The sequence below is a fragment of the Carassius gibelio genome, chromosome B3 (genome assembly GCF_023724105.1).
Source record: "Carassius gibelio isolate Cgi1373 ecotype wild population from Czech Republic chromosome B3, carGib1.2-hapl.c, whole genome shotgun sequence".
In the NCBI taxonomy this organism is placed as follows: domain Eukaryota; kingdom Metazoa; phylum Chordata; class Actinopteri; order Cypriniformes; family Cyprinidae; genus Carassius; species Carassius gibelio.
In genome coordinates, this window is record NC_068398.1 from 12,743,260 (window position 1) to 12,766,558 (window position 23,299).

The following is a 23,299-nucleotide window of genomic DNA, read 5'->3' on the forward strand; positions in this document are numbered from 1 at the left end:
TTTATTTATTAAGAGCACTGAGTCTTAATTAGTCTGAGGTGTTCTGTTACCTTTTGTCCTGTAAACTGATTCAAAGGAATAGTTAACCCCAAAAATGATTCATATCATCATTTACTCACCCTCCAAACCAAAACCAGTCATACAATTAAATTGAGATTTATACATCATCTGTAAGTAAAAAAACAAAAAAAAAACAACTTTCTATTAACATATTGTTTAGGACAATATTTGGCTGAGAGACAACTATTTGAAAATCTGAAATCAAAATATTGAGGATATCGCCTTTAAAGTTGTCCAAATTAAATTCTTAGGAATACATATTACTAGTCAAAAATTAAGTTTTGATATATTTATGGTAGGACATTTACAAAATGTATTGAAACATAATCTTTACTTAATATCCTAATGATTTTTGGCATAAAAAAACCAAAACATAATTTTGACCCATATGTTTTGTTGGCTATTGCTAAAATTATATCTGTGCTACTTATGACTGGTTTTGAGCTCCAGGGTCATATATGATGATTTGCTCCTCAAGAAACTTTTCATGTAATCAGTGTTGAAAACAGTAGTGTTGATTAATATTTTTTGGGGAATTATGATATTTTGTCCAGTTCGTATTTATTACTGACCCCAAACTGTTGAAGGATAGTGTATATAGAATTGACTGAAGACTGTTAAAACACCATAAATGTATTATAAGAGTAGTCCATATGATTTACTGGGAATTGATCAGACTGCACATTCTTTTTAATATTTTCTTTTATGTTCCACAGAAGAAAAACGGGCATACAGATTTGCAACAATTTTAGGGTGAGTAAATCATGATAGAATTTACATTTTTAGGCGAACTATCCCTTGAAGATGTGTTCATCGTCAGGAAAGCAAGGCTGGTTTCATCAAGCTCCTCCTCCTCAGTCCCATCTGAAGTCATGACCCACCATTTCATAAAATTTCACATTGAATGGCCTATAAAATTCTCTAAGCTGCTCAATGACTTCCTGGTCAATCTGAACGTGAGTTCTGCCCTTGGACTTGCCCAGGCAGCGGGGCTGGCTGCTGCTTTCCGGCTTCTTCAGGCACGGGAAGCCTTTTGTTCGGTTGAAGTAGAAGTGCTTGTCCGTAATGATGCGTTTGAGCCCCAGGAAATCCTGCACGCGGCCCAGCTCTCCGGCTGGATCCGTGATGAGCCGCTCCCCGCTGACAAAATGGATCTGTGATAGACGGAAGTACTGCAACCAGTTCTCCAGGTGGAGGATGTACATGCCTATGCGGATGGCATTCCAGGAGGTGTCCACCATGCCTTGACTCCTGTTCTTGAAAGCTAGTTCCTCAAAAGAAGGGATGTCTGGCTTCTTGGACAGGGTCTGTGTGTAGTCGGAGATCGCCCTCGTGACTGGGTTCCGCACTACTACGATCAGCTTTGTTTCGCGAGACATGTTTGAGATGCGTCGTGGCGCCTCCCGGGTCACAAAGTAACTTGGTGTTTTCTCCATGGTGATCTGACTGTCTAGAGTCCGTGGCATAAGGCCCCTATGAAAACACAAACAGAAATATTCATCAAAATTAATTTATAATATAGGTTCACAAGTGTGAACAAGTGTTTTTTTCCTTATAAGCCACCAAAATTAACATTGGCACTCTTGGTAAATAAAAGAGCAAAAACAGGCTGTTTAATATATGTATATATATATATATATATATATATATATATATATATATATATATATATATATGTGTGTGTGTGTGTGTGTGTGTGTGTGTGTGTGTGTGTGTGTAAGAATGCATTTCTTGAAGGCAACTTAAATTTTCTTTTTTTTAATTCTTCTTGTAACACATTTTAAAATATAACTTTTTACAATAAAACTTATGATCTGCTCAGAGTCATAAGATAATTATATAAAAAATGAGAGAAAGAATATAAAATATAAATATGAATTCTTACCCTGAAGGTAATATTTAGAAATATTTATTTTAACATTTGGCAGATGCTTTTGTCCAAAGCTACCTGCTTTGTGTTCAAGCTCTTAATTTGGTTAATGTATTCCCTGGAAATCAAACCCTTGAAACAATTTTTTTTTTTAAATTGACATACTTTTATTATTATTACATCTTTTATTATGAAAAAACCTTTAATTATGTTCTACTATAAAAACATACTTAGGTAGAGGAATGTAATAATTTGCATCATAAAATATGGATTGCGCTTTACTTTAATGTGTCTTTGTTAGCCATGCATTTATTGAAGTTGTTATGGCTATTATGCTCAAACTTAGCAAAAGTACAAAGCAAGAACCCAAATATTAAAAATTCAGCTTGCAACTCCCCATTCTTGTCCCTACAGACATGAATGATGCATCAAATTGTTGGGGTGTGCTATTGCTTTTCCGAGCAGTCTGACATTTGGCAAATACAACCAGGACAATATTCTATAGGAAGTAGGAGCCACACTTTTGCCTTGAGTAAGCAACCGTCTTGCAATAACCTAGCAATCGCTTAGCAGCATGTTAAAAACCACTCACCCATAGTACCTTAGCAGCCCTGGTAGCAAACCATTGTGAGTTTTCCACAGGAAAACACCACTCGCATTTCCTCAGAGAGTGTAAAAAATGCATTATATTTATTTGAGGAAACTATATAAGCAACCCTGGCATTTTCTTTTCATAGCCTTGAGAGGAAAAAGCAAGATAGCTTGTGGAACGTGGTCACCCCTCACATTAGTGTAGACTCTAGCATGACAAATAGGAATTCAGTTACAGCAAGTGACAAAATAATCAGAGCGCACACATGAGGTTTTAATACTCGCCGGCAATATTTCTAGTCTCTTATCTCCCGGGTGAGTGTGATGCTGAAGGGTATGGGGAAATTATCAAATCTCAGGCACATCCTTTACTCCTGCTCATAAATCACCATCACCTGCATTACAGATGCACAATAGAGAGAAAGGCTTGGGCAAATCTGGGACATGCGAAATAGGTCATTATTTTCACAAGTTTCCTTATGGAACCATCAAGTCCAACTTTAAGAGTTGTTCTGACTTGAACTGATGGACTACACCAGGTGATATCCACATTGGTCACAGTTCTAGTAGATAGTTGCTCCCCAGTCAACCTCTTTAAAGGAGCGAGTATATTTTTTATGGAACGGCACGCAGAAAACTTTCCCCTTACCTGACAGATATCACTGAAACAGGTGTCTTGAGAAATCACACTCTTTTCTGCGACAGCCCTAGGCAGGAAAACTGCTATCTGAATGAATTTTGAGTGTTTTGCTTCGTTGACATGTGTTGCACTAACATGTCTATGCAGAGTAGGGTTCAGTGTAGCCACCTTCTTTCAATGGAAAACTAGCTAAAGCCAGCTTGAAAAGTTGCTAGATGACGTCATACGCTAATTAGCATATTCAGAACGTCATTGCATCATATTGCCTATTATCGATAAATCTGTTTTCATTTATACGTTTTACTGTTTCTGTTGTCAGACAACTGGATGAATATGAAATGGTGACTGAAACATGGTCCATTAAGACTACATAACCAGCTCTCTCTTCCAAGATGTTAATCCGCACACAGAAACCCTGATTTATAATTGAGTCGTCGTCTGATGAAATCAATACACATAAGATAAAGACAATGGCTATGCTGTATTTGCATGTAAAATCAGAGGAGCAACAGAATATCTATTTTAACTGAAAGCATTGCTCTCTGTCGCTCGTTGATCAGACGTAGCGAGAAAGATGTGTGCTCGCTGGGAAAGCAAGCTGTACCAACGAGTCTCAGAAACTAAGTAAGGATTGCCCGAGAAGTCACTGGATTTGTTGCTAGGCGCTTTTTTGGAAAAAATTCACTAAGGGGGAATGATAAAGTCACTAAATTGGCAACACTGGTGGAGGTTTTCGAAGGAGATAGTAAGGAGAGGCAGTATAATTTAGTGGCGCAATTTAGGAAAATGGCTAACAATGCTAACAGAACTTATTCACCCAACCGATCTCATTTTTCAGAAGGTGGCTTATTTGTACGAATTTGTACGACCACACTCGTACAAATTCATACGATTGTTGCCAAATCGTACGTATTTTACGAGTTACACAATTCGTATGAATTTGTACGAATGACCTACACCTAACCCCGCCCCTAAACCTAACCGTCACTGGGGTTTAGACAAATCGTATAAAATCATACGAGTGAGGTCGTACAAATTCGTACGAATAAGCCACTTCGTAAAATATGTACGAATTGGCCGTGAGATACCGTTAATTCACCCCATTTACTATATGCATGTTATTTTTATTCATGCATACATTTAATTTTTACTTTTGTTTTTGTTTTTCCAAACTTGTAGTTTTCCAAATATCACAACTGGATCTTCTGTAGTGATGGAAAGTTCGTATCATTTTACTGACTTGGATCATTGAATCTCGTTCGTCACAATGAGTTAATTGTTTGTCGAGTCATTTTGTTAATTTCAGTAGAATATACTACTGCTACATGTTAGGAAATGGATTCTCAGACACATCTACTTACGTGACGTTGATCACATTTAGAATAAGAAAAATAAACTATAAAGCAACCAAGGCCAAATTAGGAGAAACCGAAACAATTAATTCACTGAGGCAATACAATCTGTTAGTTCACGTTCCCTGCCAATATGAGTCATTCATATGTCTTGTCACATCCCTGTATGCTGAAGCTATGCAGTCTGTAACAGGAACAGAATTAATTAGTTCACCTCTCGTGGCTTTGGGTTCAAGTTGTTCGTTCTTTTGTCATGTGCCCACTTGGTAACAAATACATAAATTACTTATTTACTAGATGCTGTTATTCTATATAGGCATTTTTGCTTTATCACAGTGATTTCCCCTATTATACGGATAAAGTTTAAAGCATTAATGAACATGACAAAAATTCACAAAAGTATAAATCACGTGACTGTGCATGTGTTTATAAGGAAGATTGGAATCATTAATTTCTGTATCCAATGCAGCTGACAAACAAACGAATCAGACCTGAAGACTTGAGAGGTGAACTAATCATTTCTGTTTCCTGTATGAATCCCTCGCTTACATGACTCAATGTTCCCAACCCATATTAAAGATTTGTTCAAAATGAACAAACCCTTCATGAACGAAAAACGGTAGACTTCTCTCCGGTTTAGTATGCTGGACTCCAAGTAGGAAGTATGGTGGACTCCAATCATATCATCAGCATAAACCCTATCCATTTCAACGGCAAGTCTTAATTCAAACTGGCCTCGAACAAAGTTTCTGCCCAACAATTCTATTTCGATAATAAACTTGGATGAAGGTCACAATATAAGAAAACATCTGTTACTACTTCTATTAAATCATGAATTTTGTTGTTCTGTTCTGGTTTAGAGATTTCAAAATGAAATTTGACCAGTTAGCTTTGATCATAATGACACATGACTGACACAGTCACTCCCACATTTTTTCTTGCTTCAAATTAAAGGGCATTACATAATACAAAATATAAATAAATAAATAAAAGAAAGATAAAATTGGCTGTCTTTGGCAGTGAATCACATTGATTCTCTCTCAAGAAGCCTGAGTTGACAAAGAAAGTTAACGATCAGTGTCATGCAAAGCCAGATTGGATTGGTTTGGTTATGTCAACTCTAAACTAATCCTGTAAATTTGTTCAGCCACCATCATAGTACAAACCCCTGGATTTTCCTGTTCTGTTTCCTGCCTGTTCAATAAATGCAATAAATGGCAAAAAAAATCACATGAGTCATACCGTATGTTAAATGTCTACTACAAATGCTCCTCGCTAATGTACATTGCTATATGATTGATCAAGTAAACTTGTAAGGTATCAGCGTTAGTTAATGAAAGAGATATGTGCTACATTTACAAATCCCTCATATTTTTCTTCCGAGACGGTATTAAACCAAGCTGTAAATGAACTTTTTATGTGATTACATCAGCGTTCATCCATTAAATTGAGAATTACAGCTATAAGACAGGATTAGTGAGGGCTTCCGAATTTAAATCATAGCGAAAGACTGTAATAAAGATGGAAATTATATTGACCGACTGTATTGTATGGAATACAGGGGTCAGAGAATAACCTCGCGTTTCCACCAGTTGTGTCTCATCCCCGATTCATAATGGGCTTTCCTAAAGCAGGAGTTGCGATACTTTACCTCCACAGTCCTGAAAATATTGATCCATTTAGCTTGATTTATAAATGGTGCGTAGCTGGCCAGGGTGTCTCTGTTAGCCTTAGCAGTTCAGGGCCAGAGGCAGCCATTAATCTTGCATACGGTGCAATGGAGCTTCACCCACTAAACAACTTTACTGTGTGTTTGAATGCAGAGCACCAAACACAGCCTCAAACTGATGCAATGCATACTTCGGTTACATAATCAAACTTGTATTTCTTTTCAGACATCCACCAAAAATGCACTCCTAAAAAAAATTCGCTCTTATTGAAGTTGTAACACCAAACTTCGTTTTCCTTGCAAACTCTAATATTTCATGCATCGCTAAGGGAGAATTTATACTTTATTCAACTCAAATGAAGTGCATTATAATTTTCCTCAGTGAATACTGATTTTTATTATGTGAATATTTGTGTGAAATTATTAAATTACACAGAAAAGACATTTCCTTAGAATTGCGTGTCCTCTTATACAGAACATTTATTAAAAGAAAGGCTTCAGCCCAAGCTCCAATTTATTTTGTGTTTGCGCCATCGCCTACCCCTGTACTCGCAGTTCTTTAATTCATTGCATTTTCAAGAATAAAAAGATGGCATGGATTTGCCAGTGTGGCTGTTATCACATCACTGATGTTCCTCTCATCTGCTGTCTTGAGATGGGGCTGGCAGGTGCTCTGTTGCTTACATAAGAGTCTGGTCTTTTAGAAGAAAATTCATTTAGTGAGAAGAGTGAAGGATAAGTTAGCTAAAAGCTGGAATAGAGAGGTGCTAATTGCAAAGTGGTGCAAAGAAAAGTGTACTGCTGGGTCCACAGTGAAGACTAGCCAGTGAAGTAGCCATGTGAAAAAAGTTCCTGCAATTTTGTGAATTTTTTTTGAAAGCTTTGATTTTGAAGCTAATGCAGAAATGAAACTAGATGGTAACCAGAAAAGATTGTGAAATGCAGTGGAAGTAGAGGATTGTTAGAGCTTCGCTTAATTTTCACTTTTAATTAAAATATTAATATTTCATTTAAGGAGCTCTAATAACACTGGAAGAAAGCTGACTTTTTTAGTATTGTCATTTATCACAATGGTAGTTAGTCAGCTGGCACAGGTCTACCCAGATGTACATGATCTGAAATATTCAAAATTCAGTTTTTGAACCAATCACATCAGCCAAAATGTGACGTGATTAATTACTTATAATGCTGATTGGATGATGGAGTCATAAGTCTTAAACTAAGCTGAGCTGTGACAATAAAGTGACACTTTTAAGTGCACTATAATAAATCTGCTATACTATAATTTATTATCATTTATAAATGTTACTTGCAGAAATTTGATCTGAATAGGTTGCTTCAGAATCAGATGTTGTCGTTTAAACTATGGGTGTGTTTTCCAAAATCATTGCTTACAACACGTCGTTACCAAAATGATTAAACAATTTAGTGTTTGCTGAAGCTATAGTTGGGTGACCGTACAGTATGTTCTCCTTTTCCCAGATGTGTCTGCACTTGTTAAAAGGGCACCTATTATGCCCCTTTTTACAAGATGTAATATTGATCTTGGGTGTCCCCAGAATGTGTCTGTGAAGTTTCAGCCCAATACCCAACAGATCAGCTGGAGAAAAAAAAAGAAAAAAAAAAGAGCTGCATTTTCCGCCCCATCTCCAGAAGGGAAAGTTGTGTATTTGTCTTTCTGCATTGCATATCTACAGCAATAAACAGCAGGTAGACACAACATAACTTAGGGCAAGAGAACCGGTGTTTAGCCATTCAAATGAGAGGCCAAATACACTGAGAGTGGGCCGAAACCACGCAATGTTACTGACATCAATGGACCGAGCAGTGTGGCTGAACAAATCTCACACTATGAATGGCACAAACTAATCTCACAAGCATGGCCCTGATCAGTTAAAAAATACTTGATGTACACATACAAATACGGTTAAAGCGCTAAGCACTATAACGTCATGACTTTCACAAAGGAGTCTGAAGTGAAACGTGCATTTAGGTAGATTTTGAGGCACATTATCTAGAAAAATGAAAGTGAATCTACAGCGTCCTCAGCAGCTCAGATGTTGGGAGAAAAATTAAGACTCTTGTATTCAGTCTTAAATCCAAAACAGAGCACCGGGATTTCGAGGACAGCGTAACCGCTGAGGGAGGAAACTTTAGCAAAGCAGAGCTGTCAAACAACCCCCGTGGCTTCACCCCATGCAGTTTGACTAGATTCAAAATACACACATTTATGTCCAAACACCATATAAAAGTTTATTTTGCATAATAGGTGAGCTTTAAGGTAATGGCTACAAAGTAGTTTGAATTATAGGGTGCAGGCATTGTGCATAATTGACCAATTGTGGCATGTGAAAAGGTGTAATCTAGAGAGAACGGTCAATGCAAACATGCATGCAATGCATGAAGACAAGTAGACAGCATGTCAATAGGAAAACAAACCCAGACATTTTTAGCAACATAGTTCCAGTATTCGCAAACAGCATTGCAAACTTGTGTGGTTAGTTTCTAGTTAGTATGACATGGATTTTAAATAAGCAAGCTATCGTGGTTGCTTAAATGCATGACAACACAAATTTCATTTTACACCTTTTAGATTTCAAGAGAATTGAACTCTTATGCCATTTTTGTTATTTATAAGAATTTGATTTTATTTAATTTGACATTGAGATAATTAATGAATTACTCAAACACCTGTGTGACATAATTAGTTCTGGTCAACAAGGTTCGAAAGACAAAGTTGCTACGGTTTCAGAAACCAGTCATGACTAGCTGGTTAGTTTCTCCAACGATGCATCACACTACATCGTTGTACAGAAAACACACATGAAAACACATTGGCCGTTGTTTTTTTTTTTACACTACTAAGCATAAAACTAAAAAGAGAATCTGAAAGTTAAGTGTGACATAGAGTCCTGAAATTACCCTGTAATAGGACTGATTTTAATGGCAACAGCATACATGCCAAAAATGTAAACATTTTAATCACTGGCATAATTCCTCTGCAATTACATAATTAATAAGCTTATCGTGGTGCAGCAAAGGAAACATTTTTATCTTTTCCTATTGAAATAACTTTGAAGTCAGTCTCATGCAGAATTAAAGAGAATTAATTCCTAATTGAATTTCCATCATAAACAAGTAAGACATAAAACAATTACCGCCGGTTTGGAACCAAACATTCCTAAGGGAATGTTTCCATTGTAACATTTACTTCAGCTATCTTTCCAAGCCCTGCATTTATTGGATCACACTATCTGTAGACACAGGTCCACATGATGGAGGATATCCTGATGTCTGGGTATCACTGGCTTTCACTTTTAATGCAGATTGACATTCTAATTCATCAGGGGGCTTAGTCACTACTTACTGCCAACAGATCTACCACCTCAGAGAAATGTGAAGTGACATTAGGCAAAGGTCTGATATTACATCTGAAAGTTACAGTGCTGTTAATTGTCTGCCAGAGCATGATGTATTCCTGTTGTCTTTTCTGCTGAAGAGAAGTTTTCAGAGATATGTCTGGGATCTGCTGACAAGGTCGTGAGAGCTCTGGAGAACAAGCTCTGTGAATTGCATCAGCTAGTGTCATATTAATACCACCAATCTAAAGTTATCCTCTCAAATTAAAAGGCTCTTTTGTCAGCCCAGGCATCTCTATTCCAGGGCCACATTGTGAGCTGGGCGATAAATGCAAAAAAACACAACTTCATACAAAAAAATCTGACGAGTCTGCATGCCGTGCTAAGTGCAAACCAATGTTCCGTTCCTACCGAGGTCATTGATTCTGATTAAAAAAGGCTTCTGGCCAACCTGCACGCTGAGATGACTTTCTTCTGCGCCGCACCTTTGTGTTCCACACGTTGCAGTATGTTTGTCTAATAGATGGCAGCGCGCAGGATGCAGAAGACCTTTTAGAAACTTTCCAATCTCATTCTTCTTGGGGCAATTGGAGGATTTCATCCTGACATCCTGATTAGCGATTAAAGGGTTTCGTAGCTGGCCGCACTGGATATTCATTTGTAGGAGTTTCCCTTTCAGACACAAAATTTATAGGAGGAGAGTATTTAAATAAATCATGCAACATGATTAACTAAGGTTTGTGCAAGTCAGATTAATGGTATTTGCACCATTATTTAACACCCAAAAAAGGATATCATGACATGGCTGTGATAGTTTCATATATTTGCACAGACACTAAAATATACATAACTGTATGGAGAGCATCAAAAACATTTTAACATATTAACACTTTTGGAGATATGTATTTGTAAATACTTTTAGTTCCATTAAATTAATTAGATTCATTGTATTGTTTAGACAGTGAGATTACATATGTTCAAAGCTGTCAAATGTATTGAATGTGTTTTCCTATTTTTACATGATGGTTTACAAAATATCAAAATAATAGTGTATTATAACAGAATATAGTCACCTGTGTTGCAATATACCTATCTATTACATTATTGTATAATTGAAAAGTGGTTCGTTTTAGGACACATGGTGTTATTTGCTCAAAATATCTATATAAAATGGAATGCAGCTGAAGATATTTTATGTGTCTAAATCTGTGCATATACATGTTAACATGTTTACGTTTTAGAATCCGTCAATAAGTCCAATTAGACTGGTAAAGCAGCACTCCATTTTCACCTATAAATGGCTCCACAACTGACTAGGTGTATTTAGATAATCTCTTTTGTTACACACTATCTGATAATACTTAATTAAACCGACATAAAGTATTTTCATGACTGGAAAGTGAAAGAAGTTCAACTGTGAAGAGAGACTGTATAGGGCCTATAGCAACTTCTCTAGATTCTGTGTCTAGATTCTACTTTGATTCTACTACAAACAGCCCTCACATTAATCTATAATTCTTTGTCTCTTTTTGTAATAGTTTGACTTGCAACTGCCTGTTTACCTGTGAAACATTAGGAATGTGACTTTGACTGACTTTGCAGCACTTTTTTTTTTCATATATATATATATATATATAAATATATATTTCATATATATATGAAGCCGTTATCATTATACACTGTTCTGATGCAACCTCATAAGGATTTTTCCAGAAGTTCAGACAGACTGGGGAATGCAGCACAGCTAGAGTACAGTCGACTCTGCGCTTTGATTGCTGTTTTATGGCGTTTTCTTTTAATTTTGTATTCCTGAACCTTCACTTCAAATTGAAACTTGTAAGTCCACCATTTTGATCCTTAGAAATGTCTACCAACGTCTGATAAAAAGGTCAGTCGTGAATGTTCAGTCAATATGATATACTAAACGGCCTCCTGATGCTGTCTGAGCAGGACTGGGAATAAAGTCTGTTTTCTTCTGCACTGTGCTTGATGCTTTCCTGCACTTAAGTGCGTCAGACCTGTCTAACAATTCTATACATACAAAATCCCATAATTTAATGCGTGAAGCTATTTGTACTTCCCTCTTTTGCAGGGTAGATTTTAGTCCATTTATATGTGACGGTGTCCTAAGGTTTGTTTTCCTCTACACCTGCTATAGAAATCTAATGACTCAATCCATGGGTGTTAGACTTAACCTGGTCACATTTAGATAATGCATGCTCAGAGGCTCTGCAGTACTGTGTTAGCTGAAGTCTTGTTTAACCTACATATGCGATTATTAACTGTTTCTTTCTAATTAATCTAAGCCTCATTGTGCTAATTAAAGTGCTTTATGGCAGGATAGAGGATTGCAAAATCAAGTTGGTGCAAGTGCTGATCTGATTGGTATTTCAAATGAAAAGCATCAATCACCATGACAAAGCTGCAGGGACATACGCTCACAGCGAGCCTCATTTCCTGTTTCAGTTCAAATGCTTGTCATCGCTGACACTCTTAATGAGCCCATCCCGGTTATAACAATATCCTGTGCCTGGGTCTTCCTATGGACATATAAAGTACTATCAGTTTGTCTCTTATGGTTTAATTACATTAATGTTTCCAACAGAGCATTTGCATGGAATCCAACATGTTAAGCCCAAACGCTGCTGAAAGGTGTTGTTGGAAACATTCAGAAGAGGGTAGTTCTTAAGTCTTGCAAAACCAGACTTTACAAATCAGCATCAGCTCAGTTTGCAGCTTTTTCTGGCCAGGAACTGCCCACTTAGACGGGAAGACAGCAGCCAATCACAGTTGGATTTGTTTTTTTTATGCTGTTTAAATGCAGGTTTATATGACATGGTAGAAACGACAAAGAAATTGGCAGAAATGTGTGCAGACTTTGTAATCTGAATATTTGTCCATCCATAAAGTGGACTCTACTGTACATCCTACGCATTTCACCGAAAATCTCAATGACATGCAACGTTCCGATATCTGATATATTTGATTCATAGTCTGCTATATCTATCAATCACAACAAACTGTAGTGTAATGATATATTGTGCATGAAGGTGTATCACATCGATATTGCTGTGATCTGTTGTTTACCTAATACCTAATAAGATTTTTTTAAATTATTATTAATGTTTTTTAAAACATCAAAATAAAAGTATATTGTAACGGAATATAGTTCCCTGTACAGTTACTACAGACCTATTAAATATTACATTTTTACAGTATATAGTTGAAAAGGGGTTAGTTTTAGGACATGCATTTGTTGGTTTTTATGTATTTATTTTTTTGCTCAAAAATGTCTATTATATATAAAGCTAGAATGCAACTATATTATATTTGTATTATATATATATATAAATATTTTTGTACAATTCCTAAAGATTTTACAATTTCTAACTTAAGTGTCTCAAACAAAACTAAAAATGTTTTGTTTGTTTATTATTTATCTAATGGTTCTCATGTTTTCCTCCTATTTAGCTCCTTTTGTAAAGTTGAGTAAATCTTTGTATGATTTGTTTATTTGTCTAAATATGCATGCTCTAAGTTAGGTAGTTTACAGTATGTTGTCTTCTTTTTGCAAGCTAAAGGGTGCATGAAGCATTATTTTCTATTCACTGGAAAGCACGCTTGTGAATGCAAGATGTAAAATCGAGTAGAAACAAAATATGTCTTTCTTCATTTACATGATTTGTTGTAGTGTGGAAGTGAATATGATTTATGATGGTTTTAATTTTATTTATGGTGTTCTAAATGAGGTAGTTAAGTCATTTGAATGTATTTGAGTGTAGGTGACCCCTTTGTCATTTGCTAATGGTACGGACCGTACCACAGTTATATAAGGGCTGGGTTTTGTTTGTTAAGGGAGGTTTTTGGATTGGTCATCCAAACTATTAACATCTGAGCCCTGGAAGTCCATATTTCCTTTCTTTTATTTGTGCAGTTCTCTTTATTTTCTTCAAGATGGCCAAGTGTAATTTTAAAAAGATCAAAATCTGAGATAAATTATCCATTATCGTTTCATTGTAGCTATTAAAGTCATGCAAAAAATATAATTGAAATCAACTATTTTAATATTGAACAAAACACATAAGTTGCAGAAATAGAAACCATTGCAAATCTAGAATCTCATCGCTGGTGTATTGCCATCATGGCTAGTTAAGACCAAAAACCTCTGTTTAACATGGAAAACATACCATGATTTTTTTTCACATTATGTCCTGTTAGGAAATAATGCCCTGCTCTGTGTCACTGCCAGGGAGAAGTTAATTGAAAGCGTTTATGTAGTTTACCATAACAAATTGATTACCAGTTACATCTCCATGTGCAGTTATAAATTCATATAATCTCACAGATGTTTGTCTAATTAAAAATCCACTTCCAGACCTTGCAAGAGCGATTGATTCATTCTGCCACCACTGTAATACAGTTCTTGAATATTTCAGCTGGTCAAATTTTCTTCTGGGAGGATGTCAGACCATTAATGACCAGTCAGCAACAGGAACTGGCCTCAGAGAAAGTCTAGTAAGAGTTAACCATGAACCAACCACACATACATCACACTGTGGGTGGAAGGTGAACAGTGCTGGCAGTAATAATGTGACTAAATCCAGCACTTGAACTCCTTCAATATGACACCTTAAAAATGTATTATCATTTCAGCCACACATTCATCTTAGCCCTTTGTATTTAATGAATGATTTATACATGCTAAAGCTCTGCTAGACATTTGTCAACACAACACGTTCAATGTGCATTTACAAATGACTCACTTGCCCTCATAGATTCATCATGCTATGTCTTATCTGTAATTGCAACATGTGAAATTAAACAAAAACAATCTGTTGGTATTATTGATCTGGACAGAAAGAACGTGAGCAATTAGACCATCGACTAGCCTGAAATAGACTGCAAGGCCGCCGCACGATGATAAATTAACTTTACCATACACTTCACCGGGAAACGGTGTATTTTGATTCAGAGCAGTGCGTCGGCAGACTTCATGTGTAGTTGCTCAAAGAGCTCCTCAACAGAGACTATAAAAAGATGAAAGGTCCCAGACTTGTCAATCTCCAAACTCATTTGTGTTGGAACTGAAACATCTTTTGCGCCTCAGCAGTGCCACAGTATTTTTGGTCTCATTTACTTCAGATACGTCCCTGGGAGGAGGAGGAGAGCTCAAAGAGGTGATGTCTCCTGGATTCTGGCTTCAGTTCAGAGCACGGTGGTCCAACGCTCATATTTCAAGGTGCGATGCGCAACATCACACGTATATCAAATACGTTCATCATACCAGTATCTATAGGTGCTTCTCAATTTGCATGCTTATGCAGTATTCTATGCTGTTTGTAGTATAAATAGTGAGTAGTGTGTTCATACTGAAAATTACACGTGCTTGACTGTTGCAATTGTCCTTAAGAAGTGATTTTTTCAACAGTGCTGGTTCCAGAAGTCCATATATTCTCATAGGGATTTAAAAAAAAATAAAGTCTTTGATAAATTGTCATAAGCATGGACCACACCAACCAACTACAAAAAGATTCACAACATTACACTTTGATTTGAAGTGAAAAAGTATCTGAAAATTGAGGGAAATGGGGAAAAGAAAGAACTACAATCCCATGAAGCATTGCCAATTAAAAACAACAGAGATATATAAAAATATAATTTAAAGTTGCTGGTTGTATCTATAGAAACAATATATTTTACGGACTCTATTACGTCATTTGTGGTGCTTCATGGAAGTGAGACTCTCTTATTTGAAGAATTTTCTGTATTTTCTGTATCATGGGTAATGTAGTTTTTCACCAGAAATCCCACTGTTAAATACAGTTATTATAAGTTGAATTAATGCAAACAGATTGGTTTAACGAAAGCACATACAATTGATTAGCTATATCAGAGCTCACAAGAGCTTTGTCTTGAAAGATTTTTACGTAGCATTGTAAAAAATCAATGTCCCTATGGAGAAAATCAATTGTAAAAGATTATACACAAGATACACTACTGCTGTAGCTTCAGTCATACTAAGTAAAACAAGCACCTCAGTAAATGGTAATTGCTTCAAATTACACAGCTAAGAACTGTGTAGGATGTTTTTTTTTTTTGCTTGTTTTGTTAAAAAATCCTACTCATTATATCAGGGCTTACAACATTTGATGAGTCTTATAATGCTGTTGCTTCATTATCCCAATTAATTTCAGTCTTGTATCCGTTGCATTGTCAAAACACAATATGCTATCGTTCTTTTCAAAGCCACAGACAGAGTACTGCTCGCTTCAGAAGGTCGTAGAAGTGAAAAACGAGGAGAGCCAAAGCTTTCATTGTCCAACAGGGAATGGTTCTGATCCACCCACAAAGAAAAAATGCATGGCCTCCCAAATCAGAGGCCAGCAAACGGCACATTCTCTTGTGAGTTTTAGTAGTTAATTGTGTCAGTGTTTCAGATTACTGTAATTCATTGTTGGGTTGCATCCAGAGCATTATGTATTCAAATAGACATCCAGCTATGTATGTTTGTGTCATGGCATGCCAGCCGGGTGTAACTTATTTTTCGGTTTACTTGCCTCCTCAGAGCTATTTTTCTCTCCTGCTTTAAAGGGTTCATTGCAAAGCTGCAGGATATAATGGAAACATTACCATGGAATAATGAGAAGCAGGCTTACGCAGTATGTGGCAGAAATGCAAATGGCAAGGACACCTGAACTCAATGCAGAATACCTGCTTTTCAAGAGCAAGCAAAGTGTGATCTAAACAAAATTTCGTCATATTAATGACTTGTCCAATTGCATGAAAATAGAGGCCTTGCATAACATATTCTATGTACATACTGTTTAATTCTGTAGCGACAAATAACTTCACTGCACACCATCTCCTACCGCCATCTTCTCCTACAAGATGTGCTTGTGAATATGCATTGGCTTGTGAATTGATTTTAAAATGGGGAATGGTTATTTTTACGCAGTGGAGCCTGAAAAAAAGTGAAAAATGATATGTATAGCCCTCTCTGGTGCCCACATATGCACTATAAAATCTCTTGGATTTTTTTATTTTTTTCACATCGATACAGAGTGCTCTATGATGTCAAAGGGAAAGAAAAAACGAACATTTTACTGTTCTACAAATTACAAAATAGATACAGTAGTAATAGGATACATTAGTATTCCTCTCCCTCTCTCCAGCTGTTGTTTTCTTCGGTCGAGATAGGTTATGCAGAACATAACTGTTAACCTTAACAAAACTGCTGATGCTCCAAGTTTGATGGGGACTGTAGATGAATAACAAGTAATTTTCCCTAAGCATATAATTAATCTGGAGCGACTTTGATTTGGGCCACTTTAGAGCATGAGCTTTTCGCTCCACTTCAGTGTGACTATTATATATTTTTTGGTATATTTTTGGGTCATTGTCCTGTTGGAAGATTAATCATCTTACAAGTCTCGGTACTTCAACAGACTATTTTTTTTTTTCTACAGCGCCATTCATTTCCCCTGTCTTTGTGAACTGCGAAGCATCCAAAAAAAAAAAAAAAAAAAAAAAAACGAAATAAAAAATTTCTCCCAGTGCTTCACTGTCAGGAACATGTTCTAATGTGCAATGTTAGGTTATCACCAAAACACAACGTGTGGTGTTAAAGGTTCAAGAGAAAGGTTCAACAAAGGATTTCTTCTCGCTATACGAGGCAGGTTTATGAAGTGTGTCCTTGGTCTTTATGATGCACCTGTTTCCTGGAAATGTACCACATTGGAGAGTGTTCTCCCACGCACCGGTGTATTTTTACTGCACATGAAACACCTCAGCTGCACTGCTGGTCACAGGTCATGTTAATATGTATAGACAAAACTTCAGGGGTAATTTACATGCGTAAAAGCAAGGGCATGAATTTTATCAAATTCATGACGTATGCATTTAGTTCTTTTTTTTATTATTATTATTTATTTAGAGTTAAAGCAAGGTAATAGATTTTATTAAATGCACTAAGTATGCCTTTATTTTATTTTATTTATTTAGTGTATTATTTTTTTTTTTTACTTTGCATTACAGAGTAACAAAATGTGTGAAGGGGTGAATGTGCTTTATAGGCCCAATATATGCACAATTAAATTTGCACAGCAGAGGGCCGGTGGAATGCCATAATGTATGATAATATATGATGACTGCTTCTCTTCAAGTATTCTGAAGTGAATTTGAGCGCTCACCTTCAGCTCCTCCGCAGTTCTGCGGTTTGTCTCTAGAGTGACTCGGAGCATTCAACATTCAGCCTTAATCCAGTCAGTCCCATAATGGACTCCCATCGGTAGACACACTGTCTCAGTGTAGCTCCTATTTACTCTGTGCTCTTGCTTGCGGCACTCATGTCTAATGAGTAATTTACACTAAAATCACCAAATCAAACCATTTCGGTAGCTTGCAGTAGTTTCCTGCTGGGGCACATCCAAGACTGAATTGTGTAGGTAATTAATGCGACAGGAAGTTCTACAACTCTCTGAACCATGCTGGGATTAGCAATCCCCGCTAGTGGTGCAGGGGAATAGAAATCTCTCTCGTGTGCATGGTGGAAAGTGCGGATTTCCCAGTTAAATAAGCTCTGTCCAACTTTCTGTCCTCGTCAACCTTTCTGACTGTTGTGTTTCGCTGCTCTTTTCCCCTTCGAGCCAATTAATAGAGGACCAGGAGGAATTTCTTGGCTCTAGCAAATGTTAAAAGACGTCTCGTACAATCTGAGGACTTCTTAGGGAATCTACTTGAAGAACATCCAAGTGTAGTAAAATCAGTAGGATTTAGATGCCCTTTTAAGTCAAGATGGTGTGTAGTGCAGAATATTTGTTTGATTTGATGAATCGCTGGAACATGATACCTATATCAGCAAGCTGACGAGTGTCGACTCATAATGGGAAAACAGGATCGCCTGAAACAAATGAGGCCATAAGAATCCTTGTCCATTCTAAAAATAAAGTAATGAGCATCGCCGCATATGTATTGCTACCCTCTCATACGCTTCGGAGGAGTGGTAGAGCATACACAACTCACAAAACAATTAACAAAATTGTCCAGAAACCTAGCACTTTTTTTTTCTAGCTGTGCCAGACATCTTATTATTTTAAGCAAGGACATTGTTGCTCTTGCTCCATCTAGGACAACTTCTAGTAAAAACCCAGGGGTAATCTCAACAACGCTATGTGAATTTAATGAATGGGCCTTGCCAAGACAAAGATTGAAGTAAAATGAAAAACAAGACCCTAAAACACATTATTAAAGGGCTTTATAAGGAACTTTTGACTTAATCAGCCAATTCATCTTTCTCATTACTTCTGCCCTTTATTGCCGCCCTTATTGGTCCTCTTATTGCAAGATGTCAGTGGCTAAAATAAAATGGCTTTCAGTAAGGATTAGGGGGACTGTTTCAATGTCTTGGCCTCTGTGGCATTTTAATTAACCCATCCACAAAGAGTATTGATGAGTTTCTTAGCATGAGAATAAGAGAATCCAAGTATTTATGTGTTAATGTGTGCACATTTTACAGGCATGTTGTTTTGTGTGTGTGTGTGTGTAATTATAAAGCTGGGTAGTAACTGATTACACTGATTAAATTACATCTGGATTATGTAATCAGATTCCAAAAAATAAGTACTTGTAATTAGAGTATATTACATATTTTTAATTCTCATAATCAGATTACAGTTAATATGGATAACATGATTACACATTGCACACTGACTCTTCCTAATTATTATTATTTTTTTTTTTTACTGGGTTCCAAACAATTTAGCTTTGCCTATATTATTAAACCATGGCTCTGAATTTGAGGTGGAAAAAGCAACTCTCAAGCTATTAGATCATTTATGAAACAAATAATTATGCAAGTTAGTCATTATTATCATATCCAGTGACCTTCAGTAATTGTTGATTTTGGAAGTCTGGGCAACAAATTACAAACCCTGATATGTAATATTATATTTTTCATATATACAGTTATCTGATGTTGGATACTGGTCACAATCTGTAAACAAATAAGATACTTATATAGTTATATTTTTAGTGTCCAAGTGTCTGTCTGTCTGTCTGTCTTTCTGTCTATCTATCTATCTATCTATCTATCTATCTATCTATCTATCTATCTATCTATCTATCTATCTATCTATCTATCTATCTATAAATGGATTATCTCTTTAATTTTTTATTTCAATATGGTGAGTTTAAAGCAGTTTGGCATCTGATGCTTTATGATTTGATTACCAGCATAACCATACACAAACTGTTCCCAGCATCAGTAACTACTGTATAATAGGTTCGTCTTGCTATAGTTTACAAAAGAACATCTATTATTAATAGCTTGTTTGTGGGCATTTGTTTGTTTAGCAGTCATACTGCGCCACACAATTCCTTTTCATCTCCCCTTTATCCTGGCTCTTTACATCTTTTTTTCCTCCTCATCTTTTTCTCCCCATGACCAAATACAAGGGACTAGCATCGATCCACACATCTCACAAACACATCCGCTTGATTTAAGCACAGTAGTCCGTGGGTGAGTGGAGTTGCCCCTAAACGAACACAAAACAGAGGGGAAGTGTGTTTTATTGTGGTTTCCAGACTACGATGAGACCGAACAAGCCGCAACACCTGCTAATGGCTAAAGGGCTGCTCTCACACAGGTATGTACTGTTGGCTTCTATGGATTTTCCCTCTCACATTTGGACATGGCCCACAGGGAGTCCTCTTTCACTCTCTGTCCTCTCTGAGCTGGGATGTGATGTGTGTGTGTGTGTGTGTGTGTAATTACTGAAGCTGAGCTGCAGGCAGACGACGTGCTGGAAGAGCAAGGGATGATATTGTCTCCTAGAGACCCCTACTTCATGGCCCTACTACACAGCACACAGAATCGACACAGACTTCTCGTACAGTCGAACGGCTCCCCGATGGGTATTTGAATGGCAGCCCATCAGTAGAAAGGGAAGAAGGAAGGAAGGAGTTGATTCTAATCTGCCCACTGATCAATATGATCCATGCCTTTCCCTGGCAGGCTTTATGGAAGGTTTACTCTTGAAAGAGATCCATTGGCCTTTATCTGCATATATTCCCCCTGAAACCGAACACTGCAATCACTCTGTGTCATTCCGCTCTGGCTCTCTGGGCAAAACACTATCATTCCTGTGCTCTCAGTATGACTTACTGCAAACATTTCCTCGTCAGCAGTTCCAGTTTTCAGCTCTTGTCTTACTGCCACCGCAAAAAGGCAGTTTTCATCATTTTTGCACCCTGCTGATCTTACCTTTATGACATTTGACCCATTAGGCCCAATTTTGAAAAATGTGTTTACCTAAAATGTATATTTTCTTTGAGTTTGAGAGGCTCTTGAATTCATATGATTGAATTATTTTCATTATAATTTAATTGGATCTCAGCTTCCCACCAATTTAAAAGCAGTACTGTCACACAAATAGTTTGTGCTGAGCACTGTTTCATTGTGGAATACCAACATATTTTGTGTATTTTGTTGAGTAATTTGTTTAGCCTATCTGCATTTCAAGAATGCTTTAAATGAGCACTGACACATTTTTTAATGTTTAATTCATTGTGTCTGTGTTCATTCCAGACCTGAGTATATGTGAGCGGTTTGAAGTGAAAGTGGAGGAGGGAATAGAGTTTGCCTGGAGCAGGTTTTTAAAAGGTGGGAAAATTGTGTTTTTTTTTTCTTTCTTTCTTTTTTCTTTCTTTCTTGCAAACAATATTGTGATTTTTGCCTGAACCAAGAAGTGGGTTTAGGAAAAATTACATTGAGTTGTTGTTATTGTAATTTTCATTTATTTATTTATTGCATGTTTGATGATGAGATTTGACTAATAACCTAATGACAAACCTGAAGTGGAGCTGGAGTGGTGATTAGAAAACCTTTTGTGCAGCAAAGGTAAATTTGTGCTACTCATATTATCTGTCCTTTTAGACTTTTAGTCTGTGCGCTGCTTTGACACATAAAGATGATGCTTTGATTTCTATAGGAACTAATTTCACTGTTGAAAAAGAAACACACAAATTACCTAACCAGGTCAATATTTGTCTGAAATGCATGTTAATCAATATTAATTTCTTAATTAATATTAATATATTTCTTGCAGTTGTGCTATGGCACTGAATATCCGTCTGTGATGACCAATTTTCAGTACAACAGCACTTGTGTTATCTTGTGTCAGGTTCAATGTTCAAGGTTTTCTTGTATAAATAATGCAATTGTGGATTTTATAATGCCTAATGAAATTTTGAATCCAGAATGTATTGCTAACAGCTAGAAAAGAAACCTACCTGTACCAGTCCAATCCTTTGTCATAGTTTCTATCAAAGAAATGTGGTTCGGTCCCAAGAGCTCGAACATCTGGATGAATCCGGATGAACTCCAACACCGCCCTGGTGCCTCCTTTCTTAACGCCAACTATAAGTGCATTGGGCAGCTTCTTATTCCCGTATTTTGGTGAATTAGTGTTATTACTCTGCTTGTGATCTAGCACATCTTGTGTTGTTTTCTGAAAGGCTGAATGTTTGCTTTGGTTGCCAGTAAGGTTTAAGAGACCCACAGCCCTCGTCTCGTCCGAGATGACTCTTGCTTTCGCTGATATAGTGCAATAATGTGACTTCTGTAAAAGTTTTTTACTCCCCATGTTCTTCAGACGGACGCAGTGGTGCTCCTCCAATCTCTGGTTAGGCATGATTGTACCGGAGCAGAAGAGGATGCTGTAGCATAGATACATGAAAGACAAAGAGATAGTGAATATAAAAATAAATCTTCTGCTTAATCTGTTTGAGGGTGGCACGATTCGGCTGGACAGGAACCTATATGCCATGTCTCCATGGATGAAAAGACGGCATGTTTTTCTCCGCAAGTTTCTCTGTGAGGTTTGATGGCTGTCTCGTTCTCCCCATCAACTCAGACGGCGCGAACTTGCATCTCAATCGGGAAAAGGAGAGTTAATATTCCCTACCGGACTCAAGTCTGAGAATTGCAGGTATCGATAACGCAAAGTTTCCAAATCAGCAAAAACAAACGTAATTCCACTGCCCTTTAGTTTCAGCGTCGCGTCACTTTTAGATCACCTCAGCAGCGCACTTGATTCTGTGCTGCTGTAGAGTTGAAAATGTTTAAAGTAATCCTCTTGTTTGACCCGGTGATGTGACACAGCATCCTACTAAATGTAATCCGTTATGAAAATCTCATATTCCAGGTCTAAAAGGCACATTTTGCTCCCAAGTTTCCAACGCGAAGCCGCGCAGAGCTCGCCTTATCGCCGCTCAGCTCATGTTTGTGTCTTTCTAAAGTTCTCAAGAGCGGCTTTGCGGCAGTCAAGCGCTCGAGATCAATATTTAAAGACAACGCCTGACGTCATGTCATATTTTCATATTCCTCGTGCGTATTTAAAGGAGCACTGCCCAGCACTGCCCAGATGTGCACAGACATTTTGAGGGGCAGGGGCGCAAGTGAAGAAAAACGGCACTTATTTTTTTATATAATATTTTTTCTTCTTTTCTAAACAAAACTTTACATATATTAACTCAACTCTGACTTACCAATTTATTTTATTTCCCTCACACTGACCCAATTGTTTCATGTTGTTTAATTTTTCAAAAGATGTCTACAAACTAATCAGTTCACAATGTTGTTCAATTTCACTTACTGTGCCACACACACACACACACACACACACACACACAAGTTTGTTTTTGTGAAAAGTGGGGACATACCATAGGCATAATGGTTTTTATACTTTACAAACTGTATAT

The 23,299-nt window shown here is 37.0% G+C and overlaps 1 protein-coding gene across 1 annotated transcript; it reads right to left on the reverse strand.

Moving 5' to 3' along the window:
* Positions 1–736: 736 nt before the first annotated feature.
* Positions 737–22,908, reverse strand: LOC127953253 (heparan sulfate glucosamine 3-O-sulfotransferase 2-like). The gene is made up of 2 exons (XM_052552263.1): positions 21,830–22,908; positions 737–1,533 (listed from the first exon to the last, which is right to left on the reverse strand). The coding sequence occupies exons 1-2, from the start codon at positions 22,363–22,365 to the stop codon at positions 915–917; spliced, it is 1,155 nt and encodes a 384-aa protein (XP_052408223.1). The 5' UTR covers positions 22,366–22,908; the 3' UTR covers positions 737–914.
* Between the last annotated feature and the right edge of the window lie 391 nt (positions 22,909–23,299).

Coding starts and splice junctions, on each gene's coding strand:
- LOC127953253 (XM_052552263.1), bottom strand. CDS start 22,365: ATGGCATATAGGTTCCTGTCCAGCCGAATCGTGCCACCCTCAAACAGA. Junction 1,534..21,829: donor AAAGGATTGGACTGGTACAG/GTAGGTTTCTTT, acceptor GTGTTTTCATAG/GGGCCTTATGCCACGGACTC.